The sequence below is a fragment of the Macaca nemestrina genome, chromosome 12, assembly GCF_043159975.1.
Source record: "Macaca nemestrina isolate mMacNem1 chromosome 12, mMacNem.hap1, whole genome shotgun sequence".
Classification (NCBI taxonomy): domain Eukaryota; kingdom Metazoa; phylum Chordata; class Mammalia; order Primates; family Cercopithecidae; genus Macaca; species Macaca nemestrina.
Genome location: NC_092136.1, coordinates 70315272 through 70335328, shown reverse-complemented (window position 1 = coordinate 70335328; position 20057 = coordinate 70315272). Strand labels below are relative to the sequence as shown.

The window sequence follows — 20057 nt, the reverse complement described above, 5'->3', positions numbered from 1 at the left end:
TGATCCGCCCATCTCGGCCTCCCAAAGTGCTGGGATTACAGGCTTGAGCCACTGCGCCCGGCCTGTGTTTCTGTTTTAATGCTCTGTTAGAAATTACTGATGCACACACTATATTGTAAATTCTTACTTCTGTAAACTATACTTCTGCATACAGATGTTATGTTAAAGAATCACTTCATCCCCATGTGACCATCTCACCTCATAATCAAATGACCCTAAATCCCTCACTAACCTACCCCCACCCTCACTAAACTTAATAGTAAATGCTGGTATATCCAGTGCATTGTTGGCACAGTGGGACCAGAAGGCGGTGACCCCCTGGACCCAGCTTTCACTATCTTGTGTGTGTCTATTATTTCTCGAACTGCCAATCCACCTGGGAACAAAGAGAGAGCCCCGTTGCATTGTGGGCTGCTGGCCAGATCCCACAATACATCCCCACTTAAAATGATATCACAAAATTCAGTTGGAAGTTTCTTTCATCCTGTGACTCCTCCCTGAGTTCACTGGCTAAATTCCCTGAGAGCCACTGTGAGATATAGTTAGGAATTGCTTCCCTAGGCTCACACTGGAGACTGGGAATGCCTATAAGTCACTTCCCATGGCTGCTTCTACATTTTTATTTCACTCTGCTCCCTAAATTTGTTCCAGCTCTGGGTAGAGGTAAGGCCTTCTCCCATGGTCTGGATTTTTAGATTCCTTGGTGGAGATGTGTGCTCAGAGGCAGGCTTTCTCCTTCTCACACTCTGGAAACTTGTTTTCACCTGTCTCATGGAGTAGGCTGCAGCCTGCCACTTCTTTCAAAGGGTCTGTGGATTCTTTTGGTTTTCCTGGCTGTGGTGCTTCATGGAAAAACGAATTCCCAGTGTGAATCTCTATCCACTATTCTGTCTTTCCAAGTAGGAGAGGGATGCTCACACTGCCTCCTATCTGCTATTTTGAGAAAAACAAACAAACAAATAAACAAACAAACAACAAATGACTGTCACCACTTTTATCCAACATTATTTTAGAGGTTATAACCACAATAGTGCAAGAAAGACAAATAAAAGATATTCTGGTTGTTATGAAGAAATATAACTGTTTTTATTTGCAGAGGATATTATAATATATCTAAAAAAGCCAAAGGAATGTACATAACAACTACTAGGACTAATGAGTGAATTTGGCAAGGTCATTGGACACTAATTTAAAATATGCAAACAAATTATATTTTTATATGAAGCATCAAGTAACCAGAAAATACAAATAAGAATATTTTATTTACTACAGAATCAATGTTTCCTCAAAATATCTAAGAACAAAGTAATGCAAGGTCCCCAGATGGAAAACTACAAAATATTGCTTAGAAACATTAAAGCAGACTTAAACAAAAGATGAGAAATATCATGTTCATGTTTTGGAAGACTCAATATTGTTAAGATTCCAATTCTACCCAAATTATGTATAGGTTTTATGCAATCTCAATCATATTCCTTGCAGGATTAAAAAAAGACTTACAAGTTGATTCTAAATTTTGTATGGAAATGCAAAAGACCTTGAATACCTAAAGAAATCTGGAAAAGAAGGACAAAGTTGAAGCATATACTCTGTGATAAAGAAATATTTACTGTAAATCTTCAGTAGTGTGGTACTGGCATTAAAAAGAGCCAAATAGATTAATGCAATGGAATAGAAAGCCCAGAAATAAAACTCACAGAAACATTTGATTTTTCAACAAAGTTACCAGAACAGTTCAATGAATAAGGATAGTCAGATTAAAAAATGATTCTAGAAAAACTATATATCTAAATGCAAACAATCCCTACTGCTACCTCAATATTCATAAAAATTAATTCAAGAAAGATCATAAACCTAAAAGTAAAGCCTTAAACCACGAAACGGTTAAAGGGAAACATTGGAGAATATTGCTGTGACTTGAAGGTAAGGAAAGGCTTTTTTTTTTTTTTTCCCAAACCAGGTCACAAAAACCAATAACCATAAAGAAAACACATTTGTAAATTAGATCTTATCAAATTTTCAATATCAGATCTTCAGAAGCTTCTCTCATTAAAAGATACCATAAAAAATAAAAAAGACAAGTGACAGCCCAAGAAAATGTATATTCATTGAACATGTACCTGACAAAGAACTGGTATCCAGAATACATAAAATATCCTATATTCAATAATAAAAAAAACAAGACATGCACTAAAAAATGGGGACCACATTAGAAAAACACCACAAAGAAGACATGCAAGTGGACATACACATAGAAACGTGTGCTCAATATTTTTGGTCATTAGAGAAATGCAAACTAAAACATGAGTGAGGTACCATTAGACTCCTGCCACAATAGTTAAAATCATAAAGATAGATAAATATTGGTGACGATGTGGAACAATTAGAATTCTCATACAATGTTAGTGTCAGTGTAAAATAGTACAATCACTTTGAAAGAAGTTTTGGCAGTTTCTTGGAAATGAGATGTATATCCTCCATATTCCAATTCTATTTTTTTTAAAATTTATTTATTATTATTATACTTTAAGTTGTAGGGTACATGTGCATAACGTGCAGGTTTGTTACATATGTATACTTGTGCCATGTTGGTGTGCTGCACCCATCAACTCGTCATTTACATCAGGTATAACTCCCAATGCAATCCCTCCTCCCTCCCCCCTCCCCATGATAGGCCCCGGTGTGTGATGTTCCCCTTCCTGAGTCCAAGTGATCTCATTGTTCAGTTCCCACCTATGAGTGAGAACATGCGGTGTTTGGTTTTCTGTTCTTGTGATAGTTTGCTAAGAATGATGGTTTCCAGCTGCATCCATGTCCCTACAAAGGACACAAACTCATCCTTTTTGATGGCTGCACAGTATTCCATGGTGTATATGTGCCACATTTTCTTAATCCAGTCTGTCACTGATGGACATTTGGGTTGATTCCAAGTCTTTGCTATTGTGAATAGTGCTGCAATAAACATACGTGTGCATGTGTCTTTATAGCAGCATAATTTATAATCCTTTGGGTATATACCCAGTAATGGGATGGCTGGGTCATATGGTACATCTAGTTCTAGATCCTTGAGGAATCGCCATACTGTTTTCCATAATGGTTGAACTAGTTTACAATCCCACCAACAGTGTAAAAGTGTTCCTATTTCTCCGCATCCTCTCCAGCACCTGTTGTTTCCTGACTTTTTAATGATCGCCATTCTAACTTGTGTGAGATGGTATCTCATTGTGGTTTTGATTTGCATTTCTCTGATGGCCAGTGATGATGAGCATTTTTTCATGTGTCTGTTGGCTGTATGAATGTCTTCTTTTGAGAAATGTCTGTTCATATCCTTTGCCCACTTTTTGATGGGGTTGTTTTTTTTTTTTCTTGTAAATTTGTTTGAGTTCTTTGTAGGTTCTGGATATTAGCCCTTTGTCAGATGAGTAGATTGCAAAAATTTTCTCCCATTCTGTAGGTTGCCTGTTCACTCTGATGGTAGTTTCTTTTGCTGTGCAGAAGCTCTTTAGTTTAATGAGATCCCATTTGTGAATTTTGGCTTTTGCTGCCATTGCTTTTGGCGTTTTAGACATGAAGTCTTTGCCCATGCCTATGTCCTGAATGGTACTACTTTATTTATAGACTTTATTTATTTCTGTTATTTCTATTTTTAAAATTACATTTCAATAGTTTTTGGAGAACAGGTGGTTTTTGGTTACACAGATAAGTTCTTTAGTGGTGATTTCTGAGATTTTGGTGCACTGGTCACCAGAGTTGCATATACTATACCCAATGTGTAGTCTTTTATCCCTCACCTCCTCCCACTCTTCCTCCCACATCCCCAAAGTCCATTATGTAACTCTCATACCTTTGCATCCTCCTAACTTAGCTCCCACATGTAAGTGAGAACATAGAATATGTGATTTTCCACTCTTGAGTTACTTCACTTAGACTAATGATCTCCAACTCCATCCGGGTTGCTGCAAACACCATTACTTCATTTCTTTTTATGGCTGAGTAGTATTTCATGGTATATATACTACATTTTCTTTATCCACTTGTTGGTTGATGGGCATTTAGGCTGGATTATACACTTTAAATGTAAGAATTGTATAATATGTAAATTATATCTCGATAAAACTGTTTAAAAGAAAAGAAAAGCCCAGGACTTGATGGTTTCACTCATGAACTCGACAAAACATTTAAAGAAGAAAGAAAACCAATCCTTCTCAAACTTTCAAAAAACTGAAGAAGAGGGCAAAATTCCAAACTAATTTTATGAGACTAGGACTACTCTGATACAAAAGACAGACAAGGATCATACAATAAAAGAAAATTACTCTGAGAGCAGTGGCTCACACCTGCAATCCCAATACATTGAGAGGTTGAGGCAGGAGGACCACTTGAGCCCCGAAGTTTGAGACCAACCTAGGCAACATAGTGAGACTGTGTTTCTACAAAAAACAGAAAAAAGTAGCCAGACAGGGTGGTGTATGCCTGTAATCCCAGCTACTTGGGAGGCTGAGGTAGGAGGGTTGCTTGAGCCCAGGAGTTGAGGCTAAAGTGTGCCATGATCACACCACTGCATTCCAGCCTGGGCAACAGAGCGAGATATTGTCTCAAAAAAAAATTACATGCAAATATCCTCAACAAATATAAACATAGATGCAAAAATCCTCAACAAATACTAGTTAACTGAATTCAACAGCATATAAAAATTATCATTCATCAAGATCAGGTGAGATTGATCCATGGGGTAAAGATGTTTCCACATACACATGTGATATACTGTATTTTTTTTATTTTTCTATTATTTATTATTATTATTATTATACTTTAAGTTCTAGGGTACATGTGCATAACGTGCAGGTTTGTTACATATGTATACTTGTGCCATGTTGGTGTGTTGCACCCATCAACTTGTCATTTACATCAGGTATAACTCCCAGTGCAATCCCTCCCTCCTCCTCCCTCCCCATGATAGGCCCTGGTGTGTGATGTTCCCCTTCCCGAGTCCACGTGATCTCATTGTTCAGTTCCCACCTATGAGTGAGAACATGCGGTGTTTGGTTTTCTGTTCTTGTGATAGTTTGCTAAGAATGATGGTTTCCAGCTGCATCCATGTCCCTACAAAGGACACAAACTCATCCTTTTTGATGGCTGCATAGTATTCCATGGTGTATATGTGCCACATTTTCTTAATCCAGTCTGTCACTGATGGACATTTGGGTTGATTCCAAGTCTTTGCTATTGTGAATAGTGCTGCAATAAACATACGTGTGCATGTGTCTTTATAGCAGTATGATTTATAATCCTTTGGGTATATACCCAGTAATGGGATGGCTGGATCATATGGTACTTCTAGTTCTAGATCCTTGAGGAATCGCCATACTGTTTTCCATAATGGTTGAACTAGTTTACAATCCCACCAACAGTGCAGAAGTGTTCCTATTTCTCCACATCCTCTCCAGCACCTGTTGTTTCCTGACTTTTTAATGATTGCCATTCTAACTTGTGTGAGATGGTATCTCATTGCGGTTTTGATTTGCATTTCTCTGATGGCCAGTGATGATGAGCATTTTTTCATGTGTCTGTTGGCTGTATGCATGTCTTCTTTTGAGAACTGTCTGTTCATATCCTTTGCCCACTTTTTGATGGGGTTGTTTGTTTTTTTTTTCTTGTAAATTTGTTTGAGTTCTTTGTAGGTTCTGGATATTAGCCCTTTGTCAGATGAGAAGATTGCAAAAATTTTCTCCCATTCTGTAGGTTGCCTGTTCACTCTGATGGTAGTTTCTTTTGCTGTGCAGAAGCTCGTTAGTTTAATTAGATCTCATTTGTCAATTTTGGCTTTTGTTGCCGTTGCTTTTGGTGTTTTAGACATGAAGTCCTTGCCGATGCCTATGTCCTGAGTGGTATTACCTAGGTTTTCTTCTAGGGTTTTTATGGTATTAGGTCTAACATTTAAGTCTCTAATCCATCTTGAATTAATTTTCGTATAAGGAGTAAGGAAAGGTCCAGTTTCAGCTTTCTACTTATGGCTAGCCAATCTTCCCAGCACCATTTATTAAATAGGGAATCCTTTCCCCATTTCTTGTTTTTCTCATGTTTGTCAAAGATCAGATGGTTGTAGATGTGTGGTATTATTTCTGAGGCCTCTGTTCTGTTCCATTGGTCTATATCTCTGTTTTGGTACCAGTACCATGCTGTTTTGGTTACTGTAGCCTTGTAGTATAGTTTGAAGTCAGGTAGCATGATGCCTCCAGCTTTGTTCTTTTGACTTAGGATTGTCTTGGCAATGCGGGCTCTTTTTTGGTTCCATATGAACTTTAAAGCAGTTTTTTCCAATTCTGTGGAGAAACTCATTGGTAGCTTGATGGGGATGACATTGAATCTATAAATTACCTTGGGCAGTATGGCCATTTTCATGATATTGATTCTTCCTATGCATGAGCATGGTATGTTCTTCCATTTGTTTGTGTCGTCTTTTATTTCATTGAGCAGTGGTTTGTAGTTCTCCTTGAAGAGGTCCTTCACATCCCTTGTAAGTTGGATTCCTAGATATTTTATTCTCTTTGAAGCAATTGTGAATGGAAGTTCATTCCTGATTTGGCTCTCTGTTTGTCTGTTACTGGTGTATAAGAATGCTTGAGATTTTTGCACATTGATTTTGTATCCTGAGACTTTGCTGAAGTTGCTTATCAGCTTAAGGAGATTTTAGGCTGAGACAATGGGGTTTTCTAAATATACAATCATGTCATCTGCAAAGAAGGACAATTTGACTTCTTTTTTTCCTAACTGAATACCCTTGATTTCTTTCTCTTGCCTGATTGCCCTAGCCAGAACTTCCAACACTAGGTTGAATAGGAGTGGTGAGAGAGGGCATCCTTGTCTTGTGCCAGTTTTCAAAGGGAATTTTTCCAGTTTTTGCCCATTCAGTATGATATTGGCTGTGGGTTTGTCATAAATAGCTCTTATTATTTTGAGATACGTTCCATCAATACCGAATTTATTGAGAGTTTTTAGCATGAAGGGCTGTTGAATTTTGTCAAAGGCCTTTTCTGCATCTATTGAGATAATCATGTGGTTTTTGTCTTTGGTTTTCTTTATATGCTGGATTACGTTTATTGATTTGCATATGTTGAACCAGCCTTGCATCCCAGGGATGAAGCCCACTTGATCATGGTGGATAAGCTTTTTGATGTGCTGCTGGATTCGGTTTGGCAGTATTTTATTGAGGATTTTTACATCAATGTTCATCAGGGATATTGGTCTAAAATTCTCTTTTTTGTTGTGTCTCTGCCAGGCTTTGATATCAGGATGATGTTGGCCTCATAAAATGAGTTAGCTTGGATTCCCTCTTTTTCTATTGATTGGAATAGTTTCAGAAGGAATGGTACCATCTTCTCCTTGTACTTCTGGTAGAATTCAGCTGTGAATCCATCTGGTCCTGGACTTTTTTTGTTGGTAGGCTGTTAATTATTGCCTCAATTTCAGAGCCTGCTATTGGTCTATTCAGGAATTCAGCTTCTTCCTGGTTTAGTCTTGGGAGAGTGTAAGTGTCCAGGAAATTATCCATTTCTTCTAGATTTTCTAGTTTATTTGCGTAGAGGTGTTTATAGTATTCTCTGATGGTAGTTTGTATTTCTGTGGGGTCGGTGGTGATATCCCCTTTATCATTTTTTATTGCGTCTATTTGATTCTTCTCTCTTTTCTTCTTTATTAATCTTGCTAGCAGTCTATCAATTTTGTTGATCTTTTCAAAAAACCAACTCCTAGATTCATTGATTTTTTGGAGGGTTTTTTGTGTCTCTATCTCCTTCAGTTCTGCTCTGATCTTAGTTATTTCTTGCCTTCTGCTAGCTTTTGAATGTGTTTGCTCTTGGTTCTCTAGTTCTTTTAATTGTGATGTTAGAGTGTCAATTTTAGATCTTTCTGTCTTTCTCTTGTGGGCATTTAGTGCTATAAATTTCCTTCTACACACTGCTTTAAATGTGTCCCAGAGATTCTGGTATGTTGTATCTTTGTTCTCATTGGTTTCAAAGAACATCTTTATTTCTGCCTTCATTTCGTTATGTACGCAGTAGTCATTCAGGAGCAGGTTGTTCAGTTTCCATGTAGTTGAGCAGTTTTGATTGAGTTTCTTAGTCCTGAGTTCTAGTTTGATTGCACTGTGGTCTGAGAGACAGTTTGTTATAATTTCTGTTCTTGTACATTTGCTGAGGAGTGCTTTACTTCCAATTATGTGGTCAATTTTAGGTCTGCTTGCTGCAGAGATGAGTTCAATTCCTGGATATCCTTGTTAACTTTCTGTCTCGTTGATCTGTCTAATGTTGACAGTGGAGTGTTGAAGTCTCCCATTATTATCGTATGGGAGTCTAAGTCTCTTTGTAAGTCTCTAAGAACTTGCTTTATGAATCTGGGTGCTCCTGTATTGGGTGCATATATATTTAGGATAGTTAGCTCTTCCTGTTGAATTAATCCCTTTACCATTATGTAATGGCCTTCTTTGTCTCTTTTGATCTTTGATGGTTTAAAGTCTGTTTTATCAGAGACTAGTATTGCAACCCCTGCTTTTTTTTGTTCTCCATTTGCTTGGTAGATCTTTCTCCATCCCTTTATTTTGAGCCTATATATGTCTCTGCATGTGAGATGGGTCTCCTGAATACAGCAGACTGATGGGTCTTGACTCTTTATCCAGTTTGCCAGTCTATGTCTTTTAATTGGACCATTTAGTCCATTTGCATTTAAGGTTAATATTGTTATGTGTGAACTTGATCCTGCCATTATGATATTAACTGGTTATTTTGTTCATTAGTTGATGCAGTTTCTTCCTAGCCTCGATGGTCTTTACATTTTGGCATGGTTTTGCAATGGCTGGTACCGGTTGTTCCTTTCCATGTTGAGTGCTTCCTTCAGGGTCTCTTGTAAGGCAGGCCTGGTGGTGACAAAATCTCTAAGCATTTGCTTATCTGTAAAGGATTTTATTTCTCCTTCACTTATGAAACTTAGTTTGGCTGGATATGAAATTCTGGGTTTAAAATTCTTTTCTTTAAGAATGTTGAATATGGGCCCCCACTCTCCCCTGGCTTGTAGAGTTTCTGCCGAGAGATCTGCTCTTAGTCTGATGGGCTTCCCTTTGTGGGTAACCCGACCTTTCTCTCTGGCTGCCCTTAAGATTTTTTCCTTCATTTCAACTTTGGTGAATCTGGCAATTATGTGTCTTGGAGTTGCTCTTCTCGAGGAGTATCTTTGTGGTGTTCTCTGTATTTCCTGGATTTGAATGTTGGCCTGCCCTACTAGGTTGGGGAAGTTCTCCTGGATGATATCCTGAAGAGTGTTTTCCAAGTTGGTTCCATTTTCCCCCTCACTTTCAGGCACCCCAATCAGACGTAGATTTGGTCTTTTTACACAATCCCATACTTCTTGCAGGCTTTGTTCATTTCTTTTTCTTCTTTTTTCTTTAGATTTCTCTTCTCACTTCATTTCAATCATTTGATCCTCAATTGCTGATACTCTTTCTTCCAGTTGATCGAGTCGGTTACTGAAGCTTGTGCATTTGTCACATATTTCTCATGTCATGGTTTTCATCTCCGTCAGTTCATTTATGGCCTTCTCTGCATTAATTATTCTCGTTATCAGTTCTTCCACTCTTTTATCAAGATTTTTAGTTTCTTTGCGCTGGGTACGTAATTCCTCCTTTAGCTCTGAGAAGTTTGATGGACTGGAGCTTTCTTCTCTCATCTCGTCAAAGTCATTCTCCGTCCAGCTTTGATCCATTGCTGGCGATGAGCTGCGTTCCTTTGCAGCAGGAGATGCACTCTTATTTTTTGAATATCCAGCTTTTCTGCCCTGCTTTTTCCCCATCTTTGTGGTTTTATCTGCCTCTGGTCTTTGATGATGGTGACATACTGATGGTGTTTTGGTGTGGGTGTCCTTCCTGTTTGTTAGTTTTCCTTCTAACAGTCAGGACCCTCAGCTGTATGTCTGTTGGAGATTGCTTGAGGTCCATTCCAAACCCTGTTTGCCTGGGTATCAGCAGCAGAGGCTGCAGAAGATAGAATATTGCTGAACAGAGAGTGTACCTGTCTGATTCTTGCTTTGGAAGCTTCCTCTCAGGGGTGTACTCCACCGTGTGAGGTGTGGGGTGTCGGTCTGCCCCTAGTGGGGGATGTCTCCCAGTTAGGCTACTCAGAGGTCAGGGACCCACTTGAGCAGGCAGTCTGTCCGTTCTCAGATCTCAACCTCCATGTTGGGAGATCCACTGCTCTCTTCAAAGCTGTCAGACAGAGTCGTTTGCGTCTGCAGAGGTTTCAGCTGCTTTTTTTTTTTTTTTTTTTTTTTTGTTGTTGTTTAGCTGTGCCCTGTCCCCAGAGGTGGAGTCTACAGAGACAGGCAGGACTCCTTTAGCTGCTGTGAGCTCCACCCAGTTCAAGCTTCCCAGCGGCTTTGTTTACCTACTTAAGCCTCAGCAATGGCGGGCGCCCCTCCCCCAGCCTTGCTGCTGCCTTCCCGTTAGATTGCAGACTACTGTGCTAGCAATAAGGAAGGCTCCGTGGGCATGGGACCCTCCAGGCCAGGTGTGAGATATACTCTCCTGATGTGCCCGTTTGCTAAGATCCTTGGTAAAGCGCATTATTGGGGTGGGAGTCACCCAATTTTCCAGGTGTTGTGTGTCTCAGTTCCCCTGGCTAGGAAAAGGGATTCCCTTCCCCCTTGTGCTTCCCGGGTGAGGCGATGCCTCACCCTGCTTCAGCTCTGGCTGGTCGGGCTGCAGCAGCTGACCAGCACCGATTGTCCCGCACTCCCTAATGAGATGAACCCAGTACCTCAGTTGAAAATGCAGAAATCGCCTGTCTTCTGTGTCGCTCGTGCTGGGAGTTGGAGACTGGAGCTGTTCCTATTCGGCCATCTTGCTCCGCCAATATACCATATTAACAGAATGAAGAACAGAAATCATATGGTCATCTCAATAGATGCAGAAAGCATTTAACAAAATTCAACATTTTTTTTTTATGAAAAAAGTTCTCAACGAATTATGTATAGAAGGAATGCACCTCCACACAATAAAAGCCATACATGACATACCCTCAGCTAACATCATACTCAGTGAGGAAAAGTTTAAAGCTTTTCCTCAAAGGTCAGGAACATAATGAAAATGCTCACTCTGACCACTTCTAGTTAGCATAGTACTGGAAGTCCTAGCAAGAGCAATTTGGCAGGAGAAAGAAACAAAAGATTTCTAGATGGAAAAGGAGGAAGTTAAATTGTCCCTGGTTTGCAGATGACATGATTGTATGCGAAGAAAACCTTATAGACTCCACCAAAAAACTGTTAGCACTGATAAAAATTCAGTAAAGTAGCAAGATAAAAATTAACACATAAAATTAGTAGCTTTTTATACACTAACAATGAACTATCTAAAAAAGAAATCAAGAACACAATTTCATTTATGATAGCATTAATAAGAATAAGTTACTTAGGAATATATTTAGCCAAGGAAGTGAAACCCTGTACACTGAAAACTATAAAACATTGATGAAGGAAATTGAAGAAGACACAAATAAATGGGAAGATATCCTCTGTTCATGGACTGGAAGAACTAACATTGTTAAAACATCCACACTACCTAAAGCAATCTGCAGATTCAATGTAGTCCCTATCAAAATACCAATGACATTCTTCACAGAAGTAAAAAACACAACCTTAAAATTATTATGGAACCACATAAGACCTTGAATAGCCAAAGCATTCTCAAGTAAAAAAATGTAAAATAAAAACCAAAAACCAAAACTGGAGGTATAATAATACCTGACTTCAATATACTACAAAATATATTACAATGCTATAGTAATTAAAAGAGCAAGGCACTAACATTAACAAAAGGACACAAAGACCAATGGAGCAGACTAAAGAGCCTAGGTATAATTCCACACATTAGTAAAATGGACTTTTGCCAAAGGTGGCAAGAAAAAACAAGAGGGAAAATTAGTCTCTTTAATAAACGGTATTGGGATAACTCAATATCCACAAACAAAAGAATAAAATTAGATCCTTATCTCACTCTACATACAAAAATTAAGTCAAAATGGATTAAAGGCTTAACTGTGAGACTGGAAACTCTAAAACAACTAGTAGAAAACACAGGGGAAAAGCTTCATGACATTGGTCTGGGCAATAACTTTTTGAATAAGAATCCAAAGACATAGGCAACAAAAATGAAAATTGGCAGAATTATTTAAAACTAAAAAAACTTCTGCATAGGCAGGAAATAACAGAGGAAAAAGACAATCTTTTGAATGGGAGAAAATATTTGCAAACTTTCATCTGATAAGGGGTTAATAGCCAAAATATATAAATAATTCAAATAACCCCATAATAAGAAATAAACTTCTTAAAAAATGGGCAAAGTACCTAAATAGGCAATTCTCAAAGAAGACATACAAATGGCCAGTAGGTAAATGAAGAAAAAATAAAGGTCAACAAAACTAATCATCAGGGAAATGCAAATTAAAACCACAATGAGATATCACCTCATACAAATTAGAATGACTATTAACAAAAAGACAAAAGATAAAAAGTGTTGGAGAGAATGGGGAGAAGGGGAACCCTTGCACATTGTTGGTGGGAATGTTAGATAGTATAAGTATGATGGAAAACAGTATGGACATTCATCAAAAAATTAAAAATAGAACTATCTGTGATCCATCTATCTCACTACTGTGTATATACCCAAATATATGAAATCAGTATGTTGAAGACATATTCATTCTCATGTTCATTGCAGCACTATCCACAATATCCCAGATATGGACTCAAAATAAGTGTCTATCGATGGATGAATGGATACAGAAAATGTAGTATATACACATAATGGAATAGTATTCAGCCTTATAAAAGAAAGAAATTCTGCCATTTGCAATAACAGGGATGAATTTAGAGGACATAATGTTAAATGAAGTAAGCCAGGCACAGAAAGACAAATACCCCATTATCTCACTCACATGTTGAACACACAGAAGTAGAATAGAATTGTGGCTAGGACCCTGGGGTGGGGTAAAGGGTTGAGGATGGAGAGATGTTGGTCACAGAACACAAAAGTTCAGTTAGATAAGAGAACTAAGTTCAAGAGATCTATTGTACAACATGGTGACTATAGTTAAAAGAGATGTATTTCATTCTTGAAAATTGCTAAGATAGCAGGTTTTAAATTTTCTTACCACAACAAATGAGGTAATGTATATGTTAATTAGCTCAATTTACCCATTCCACAATGTATACATATTTTAAAATGCGTTGTACACGATAAATATAATTTTGTTTTTCAACAAAAAAGAAAAATTTAAAAAAAATTTATAAAAGGGAAAAATTAGGTTATAGACTACAACCATAGTATAGTCGCTATTCTACATATTTATCATATTATAATATTTTGCAAATAGATACAGGAATTGATACAGATGAAAATAAATACAAATACAGATTCAGATACAGATACAGATGTATAGACATGTACATTTATAAACAAAGATGTATAGCTATATATAACAAATTTTAACAGTAAAATTGCTTGAGAGCTCTAAGATTGTAGTTTTATGAGCTCCATTTCAAGTTTGTTTTTTCACAATTTCTAATGCTTCCTAGAAGCAACATAGACTTTTAATAAAATAAGTATTAAAAATATGAGCAATATGCTATTTTTCTCTTAAAAAATTATCAACTATAATACACTGAGAAGGAATTGTGATTGGAGAAAATGTCAGAGGAGATGACATGAGAATTAGATATGAAAGGAGGAATAAGAGTTTTCCACAAGTTGATGGAGGTTATTTCAAGAGAAGGCAGAGTACCTGAAGAGTATGGTATAACCTGAGAAAACTGACAAATTAATGGCCTGATGCATCTGAAGTTCAGGTTGCTTAGAAGGTATTGGGAAGTGTGGTTGTAAAAACACTCAGAATTCATGTGAATAAACATCTTGAATGTCTTCCTGAGGAGGAGATCATTGAAGAACACAGCCTGACACTGAGAATGAAGGAGTTCCCTTTCTTCAGCATTTCCCCAGCACACACTACACCTTCAGAAACCACAGGTCATTCCCCAACACAAAAATGATCAGACTCAGGTTCCTCAAGAGTTGTTCTGCAAAATATGAATCACACAATTTATTTTCAATCCTCTATTATAGACATTCATGTTCATAGGATATAAATTATAACATAATAGAAATAAATGGAAAACCTAGGAATCACTGATTCTAAGAATGTCACTTAGCTGGAATGAAGGACATAAAAGAATGGAGGTTTGTACGTGATTTTACAGGAATACAACATGTCTCAGAGCTTCAGAAACTCAGTAGAGGACAGCTGAACAAATTCCAATGCCAGAGCACTGTTCCCACTTTATCTATTTCCAAAGATCATGATAGTGTTGTCCTATTAAGGATACATGACTTCTGAAAAATCAATCTATTCTCTCCCAGGCTCTGTGCAGGAGGTAGTTTGTTCAGTCAAACATTGCATTGCTGTCCTAGGTTCCTTAAAAAACAGAAGAGTAAGCCCTGCAACTTCCCAGTTGACCTTGCTCCAGACATGGTACTCACTGAGTTATTTCCTACTGTGTCAGCTGACCTCTCCCATCTACCACTTCCATACCCACTTACCAGATAGCTAGAGATTCTGAAAACTCAGTTCTTAAACCAAAGTTATTTCTGTTTTATAAACAAAAAATGAACCACCTGTTCCTGGATTTGCTTGGTTTTGATCCCATAAATAATGGGATTCAGCATAGGTGGAACCAGAAAGCAGACATTAGCCAATGGGATGTGGATACAATATGGAATGTGGTGTCCAAACCTCTAGGTAAGGACTGTGAAGATGCCAGACCCATAAAAGAGGATGATGATGCAAACATGGGAGCCACATGTATTGAGAGCTTTGTGGCGAGCATCTGGAGAAGGCATGTGGAAGACAGCATGGAGAATCAGCATATAGGAAATTAGTACAACATCTAAGACCACCGTTGACATTAGAATTGAAAACTCATACTAAACGTTTATTCGAATGTCATTACATGCATATTTGGCTAGGCCAATGTGTTCACAAAAGGTGTGTGGAATAATATTATTCTGGCAGAAAGTCAATCTTTTTAAAAGAAATATGATAGGGAAAATTGTACCGTAACTTCTCAGGGAGACAGTCCTACAAATTTTCTTAATCAGAGCATTTATAAGAATGGTGGTGTACCTCAGTGGGTAGCATATGGCAATGTAGTGGTCAAAGGCCATCACTAGCAAGATCCCTGACTCAGAGATGAAGGTGGAATGGATGAAGAAGAGCTGAGTGATGCAACGATCCAGGGAGATGTCCCCAGCATGGAACCAGAAGATAGCTAAGGCCTGAGGAATGGTGCACGTGGAGAGGACAATGTCTGCTCCAGGCAGCATGCAGAGGAAGAGGTACATGGGTTCATGGAGGCTGCGCTTTGTGAGGATAATGAAGATGAGCAGGCTGTTCCCAAGAAGGGCGGTGACATAAGAAATGAAGAATGGGATAGAAATCCACATGTGCTGGTCCTCTAGGCAGGGGATGCCCAGCAAGTGAAAGACTGTGTGGCTAGTGCCACTGTGGTTTGCAGTAGGCATAGCTGGGAACTTTCAGAACCTCACCTCCTACTCACAGAGGCAGAAGAAGATAAAATCTTCAACATTCTTTGCAATGTCACCAGGAGCTTTTGGCATATTCCATAATCTCCATAACAAACACGCAAATATGAAAGGTGGTGGTCTATACTCTAATGAATGACAGTCAGACAATATCTCCAAGTAATCAGAATAAGAGACATTATTGTATGCACTTTAATTATGAATGGAGGATTATGAATATACAGAGGAAATTATTATTTCTGTGTGGGAAAGCTGAATAAGGTGACACTTAAAATTGAGTAGTTTATCATAAAGTTAATAATGAAGAGAGAAAGGAAGTAGCATAAGAAAAGGTGAGTGTACAGATCAATGCACAGGATGTTTCTGAAATATTTTCAGGCCAGGGTGGCTGGTGCATAAGGAGTACTGAGGAGTACAAGGGAAGTGATGGTATAGGCAGGATTTTCCTGAATGTGAAGGGCTTTGATCACAACTTCACTCTTAGGCCCCATCCTTTACACAGGGGCAGTCATTAGTTTAGACAGATGACCTGTTGATGTTTGTTGGAACATTGATTGATTGAAGACACTGAAGCCTAAAAGGCCAGTGCTGTTCCAGGAATGGAAAATACCTTATTGTATTACAGTCACAGGAAAATTTAGCTAATGTTTATTAAGCATCACTTTATGCCAGGGGCTGTAGTATGCACAGTGCACTTCGTACGTTCTTAATGCAGGGAGTAGACATCCATTCTTAGAACTGGCTAGTATCCTTATTTCACACTTAAGGAAAGTGAGTCTTAGACAATATGAATAACTTGCTACTTGTCACAAAGCAGCAATTGATAGAAATGAGATTTGAAACCTCTGACTTCACCACACACAGTTTGCTCACTTATGAAGAGGGTCAAGGCACCTCTTTATCTGAGACGAGGTGCTCCTTGTGCTCACACCCCAGGGAACTAGGCTTAGAAGTGACTGAAATTAGGTAAAGAGTTATTTCCGGGGGGTGAGGAGGGGTTGCAGTTCTTGATATTTGAGAAATTCTCCTGTTGGTAGAAATGAACATGTAACTTCATCATTTACTTCCTAGCATATTCTTCTTGACTCATTAGTGGATTCATTCACCAGGCATATTTGAGCATTGACTATTTTTTCCTGCATCATGCCATGTGCCTGAGTCCTAAATAGGTTTATGGTTTCAGAGAATGGTGAGCTTGTGAGTAAATAGGTTTACTGGTGTGCATAAGGAGTACTGAGGAGAACTAGGGAGGTGGAATGGCTTCAGAGAGTGCCTTCTGAGAAGAGAGCCATATTGAATCCCATTTTCAATGGAATGAAGAAATGGAGACAAATAATAAAATACACTCTTCATGGGGTTTCTGAGGATATTCAATAAAGGAGTATCTTAAAATATTTAGTTGTTGGCTAAGATATATCTTATGATCAGTAATATTTTTTCTTCCATTCTAGTTCACACTCTTGGTGCATCCCCTTCTTTCTTTCTGGGGGGGGATAATTGGCTCTTAGTTATTTTTCACACCTGCTAGGATGCCCTGGCTGCCTCCACAAAGCTCTTTCCAATGTGTGGCTTGGGGCAGGTGACTACAGTTCCCTGCCATTTGCAGGGCTTCTTTCATATTATGCCACGAGTTGTTTGCAGCGTACATCAATATATTTTATGTTTTCTCATGGTGCCTACTAACTACTGGATTGCTTCTTTTTTCTGCCCTTTAGTAAATTCCATGTAGCCCACGTTCTCTCACCCTCGCTTCTCAGATCTTCATCTTTCACTTCTGCCATAAGCGGAGACTTGTGCCTCTGGTATATATATATTTACCACATATTTCAACAGTCTCTAAGAGTCCTTTTACCTCTGGCCTATATGATATAACACCAGCCTGGTTCTTACCTTATTTCTGGAACCAGTACCATCCATAGATGTCTAATTCACTCACTGGCCTCAGACTGAGACTTCAGTACCAGAAACGAGATCTGTGATAAAATTCAGCCTGTTGGGGGCCAGGAGTTGGGCTGTTTATCTTCCTTCAGAAGACACCTTGAGGGAAGCACTTCTGCCACGCTCTCTAGGGAAAGAGCTATTTCCACCAGCCTTGCCCTCTTCCCAAGTAGGCTGAGTCTCTAAAACCACTTCCCACCTCCCTCCGTTCCTCCTGCTCCTTTTCTCTTTTGCTTTTCTCAAGATACTCTAATACAAAATCCTTTCCCACCTAATCTAGCCTTACAACAGCCTGTTAAAACAAATGTTAAACCAATTTTTAATAGGCATATGAAGTCTGATGATTAATATGTGTTGATTTTTCTTCATGAAAAGTATAATGTTGAAGTTATATTGATCTCCCTGGCTTTCTAAATTTTAACTTTCACAGTCATGAATAATGATGCTTAATGGTTAGTAGAAAACATGTGAGTCATGATTATTTTGGACACACTTGTATTTCATTGTTTGTCTTGACTGTTTATTTTTTTTTGTTTTTACTTTTTCTTAATTTTCAGTTTGATTGTGATGTGCCAAGGCATAACTTTCTTTGTTTTTATCCTCCTTGATGTTTGCTTAGCTTTTTGAATATGTAAATATATGAGTTTTAACTAACTTGGAAAATTTTAGTAATTATTTCTTAAATTTTTTTTTATCCCATTCTGTCTCACATTTCACTTTGGGACCCAAAGCAAACTATTTTTAGACCTTTTGACATTGTTTCACCAGTACCTGTGGCCTATTCATTTATTTTTCTGTTCTTTTTCCTACTTCTTTAGTTGGATAATTCTACTGATGCATCTCATATTTAATTATTAGGAGAGGGCTACTTGGTCTAAGCTAAATGCATTTGTCGATTTGTTAGGTATTAATGATATAACACCATAAGAGTTGTGCCAGTTTTTCATTACCACCAGCAATTCATGAGCATGTCTTTTCCCTCCTGACCTTGCCAGTAGGGTATGTTGTGAAGCTTTTGAATATTTGCCAGTCTGATAGTGTGGCTGAAGTGTGGTTGAGCATCCACAAAAATGGCCACTAACAATTCCTCCCTCTTCTGAACACATGCACCGTTCCTCCATCATGACATGTTGTTTATTACTCATCTCCTGGAACCTAGGATGGCCTTATGACTTGCTTTGACTAATAGAATAAGGTCAAAGTTATGCATTTGAATTCTGGAGTATATACTTTCAGAGGCCTTGTAACTTTCATTCTGTCATCTTGGAGGCCACCAGCCATGTAAATAGCTTATGATAGACAAATAAATAAGAGACCATATGGTGAGAGATGCCATTGAGGGCAACTGAGGCACAGCAGCTGACAACCATAAAGGCAAGGATTTTGCTTTGTTTACTTATTTGCATTGTAGACTTCAATTCTGCTTGGCATACTCTAGGAACACAATAAATATGTATTGACTGAAAATATTATTGAATAAATAAACTGATACTATGAATGATAGAATTATGTGACATCAGTTGCTGGATGTAAATTTTAAGGTGCTTAGGTACCGTAAAGCCTGGAGATTCTCCAGCTAGAGACATCTGGTAGAGTGAGTTTTGGAATGCTTGAATGGTGTAGGATGATGCCAGGAGATACTGTTTGGGGCCTATCTCATTGTTCAGTTGCAGAAAAGCCTTTCTTAAGAATTTACAGCCGGGCGCGGTGGCTTACACCTGTAATCCCAGCACTTTGGGAGGCCGAGCGGGCAGATCACCTGAAGTCAGGAGTTCGAGACCAGCCTGACTAATATGATGCAACCCGTTTCTACTAAAAACACAAAAATTAGCTGGGCATGGTGGCATGCACCTGTGATCCCAGCTACTCGGGAGGTTGAGGCGGGAGAATCACTTGAACCCGGGAAGCAGAGGTTACAGTGAGCCGAGATTGTGCCATTGCACTCCAGCCTGGGCAACAGAGCAAAATTCCATCTAAAAAAAAAAAATTAACCTTTGGGCAGTAACTAAGGCAGTTAGGCATTTTGCTGTAGGAGACCTTTCCAACAGTATTTCCCATTTCGTTTTTCACAACTATTCCTCAAATACAGAACATAATTCATTATTTACCCCCGCTTTTGTCATTCTATGCCCTTCTACCTCTGAGTCCTTATTCTTGATTTTTCTGCCGGGAATATCCTCCTTATTTGACTGATTGGTGAATGTGTACTTAGATCTCAAGAATCATCTGACATCTTAGCTCATTCATAGAGCATGTTGTAACCGTCCTTATACTAGGTAGTTTAAGATGATACTTTTTCTAATTAATTTTTAAAATTGACAAGTAGTTTTATACAATATGATGCTTTGATATACATAAACATTGTGGAATGGCTAAATTAAGCTATTAATATATGCATTAGCTTACATAACCTTTTTGTGGCGAGAACACTTGAAATCTACTCTATTCCCATTTTTCAAATATATAATATATCATAATTAAT

General features: G+C 38.3%; 1 protein-coding gene and 1 long non-coding RNA gene across 2 annotated transcripts in view; one reads left to right on the top strand and one right to left on the bottom strand.

The window, feature by feature from the left end:
• Positions 1-20057, top strand: part of LOC139357526 (uncharacterized) — a 110027-nt gene that overhangs the window by 79516 nt on the left and 10454 nt on the right. The window lies entirely within an intron of this gene.
• LOC105468670 (olfactory receptor family 52 subfamily B member 4) lies at positions 14678-15616 on the bottom strand. Its single transcript, XM_011718865.2, is given in 1 exon segment — positions 14678-15616. A coding segment is annotated over 1 exon segment (939 nt).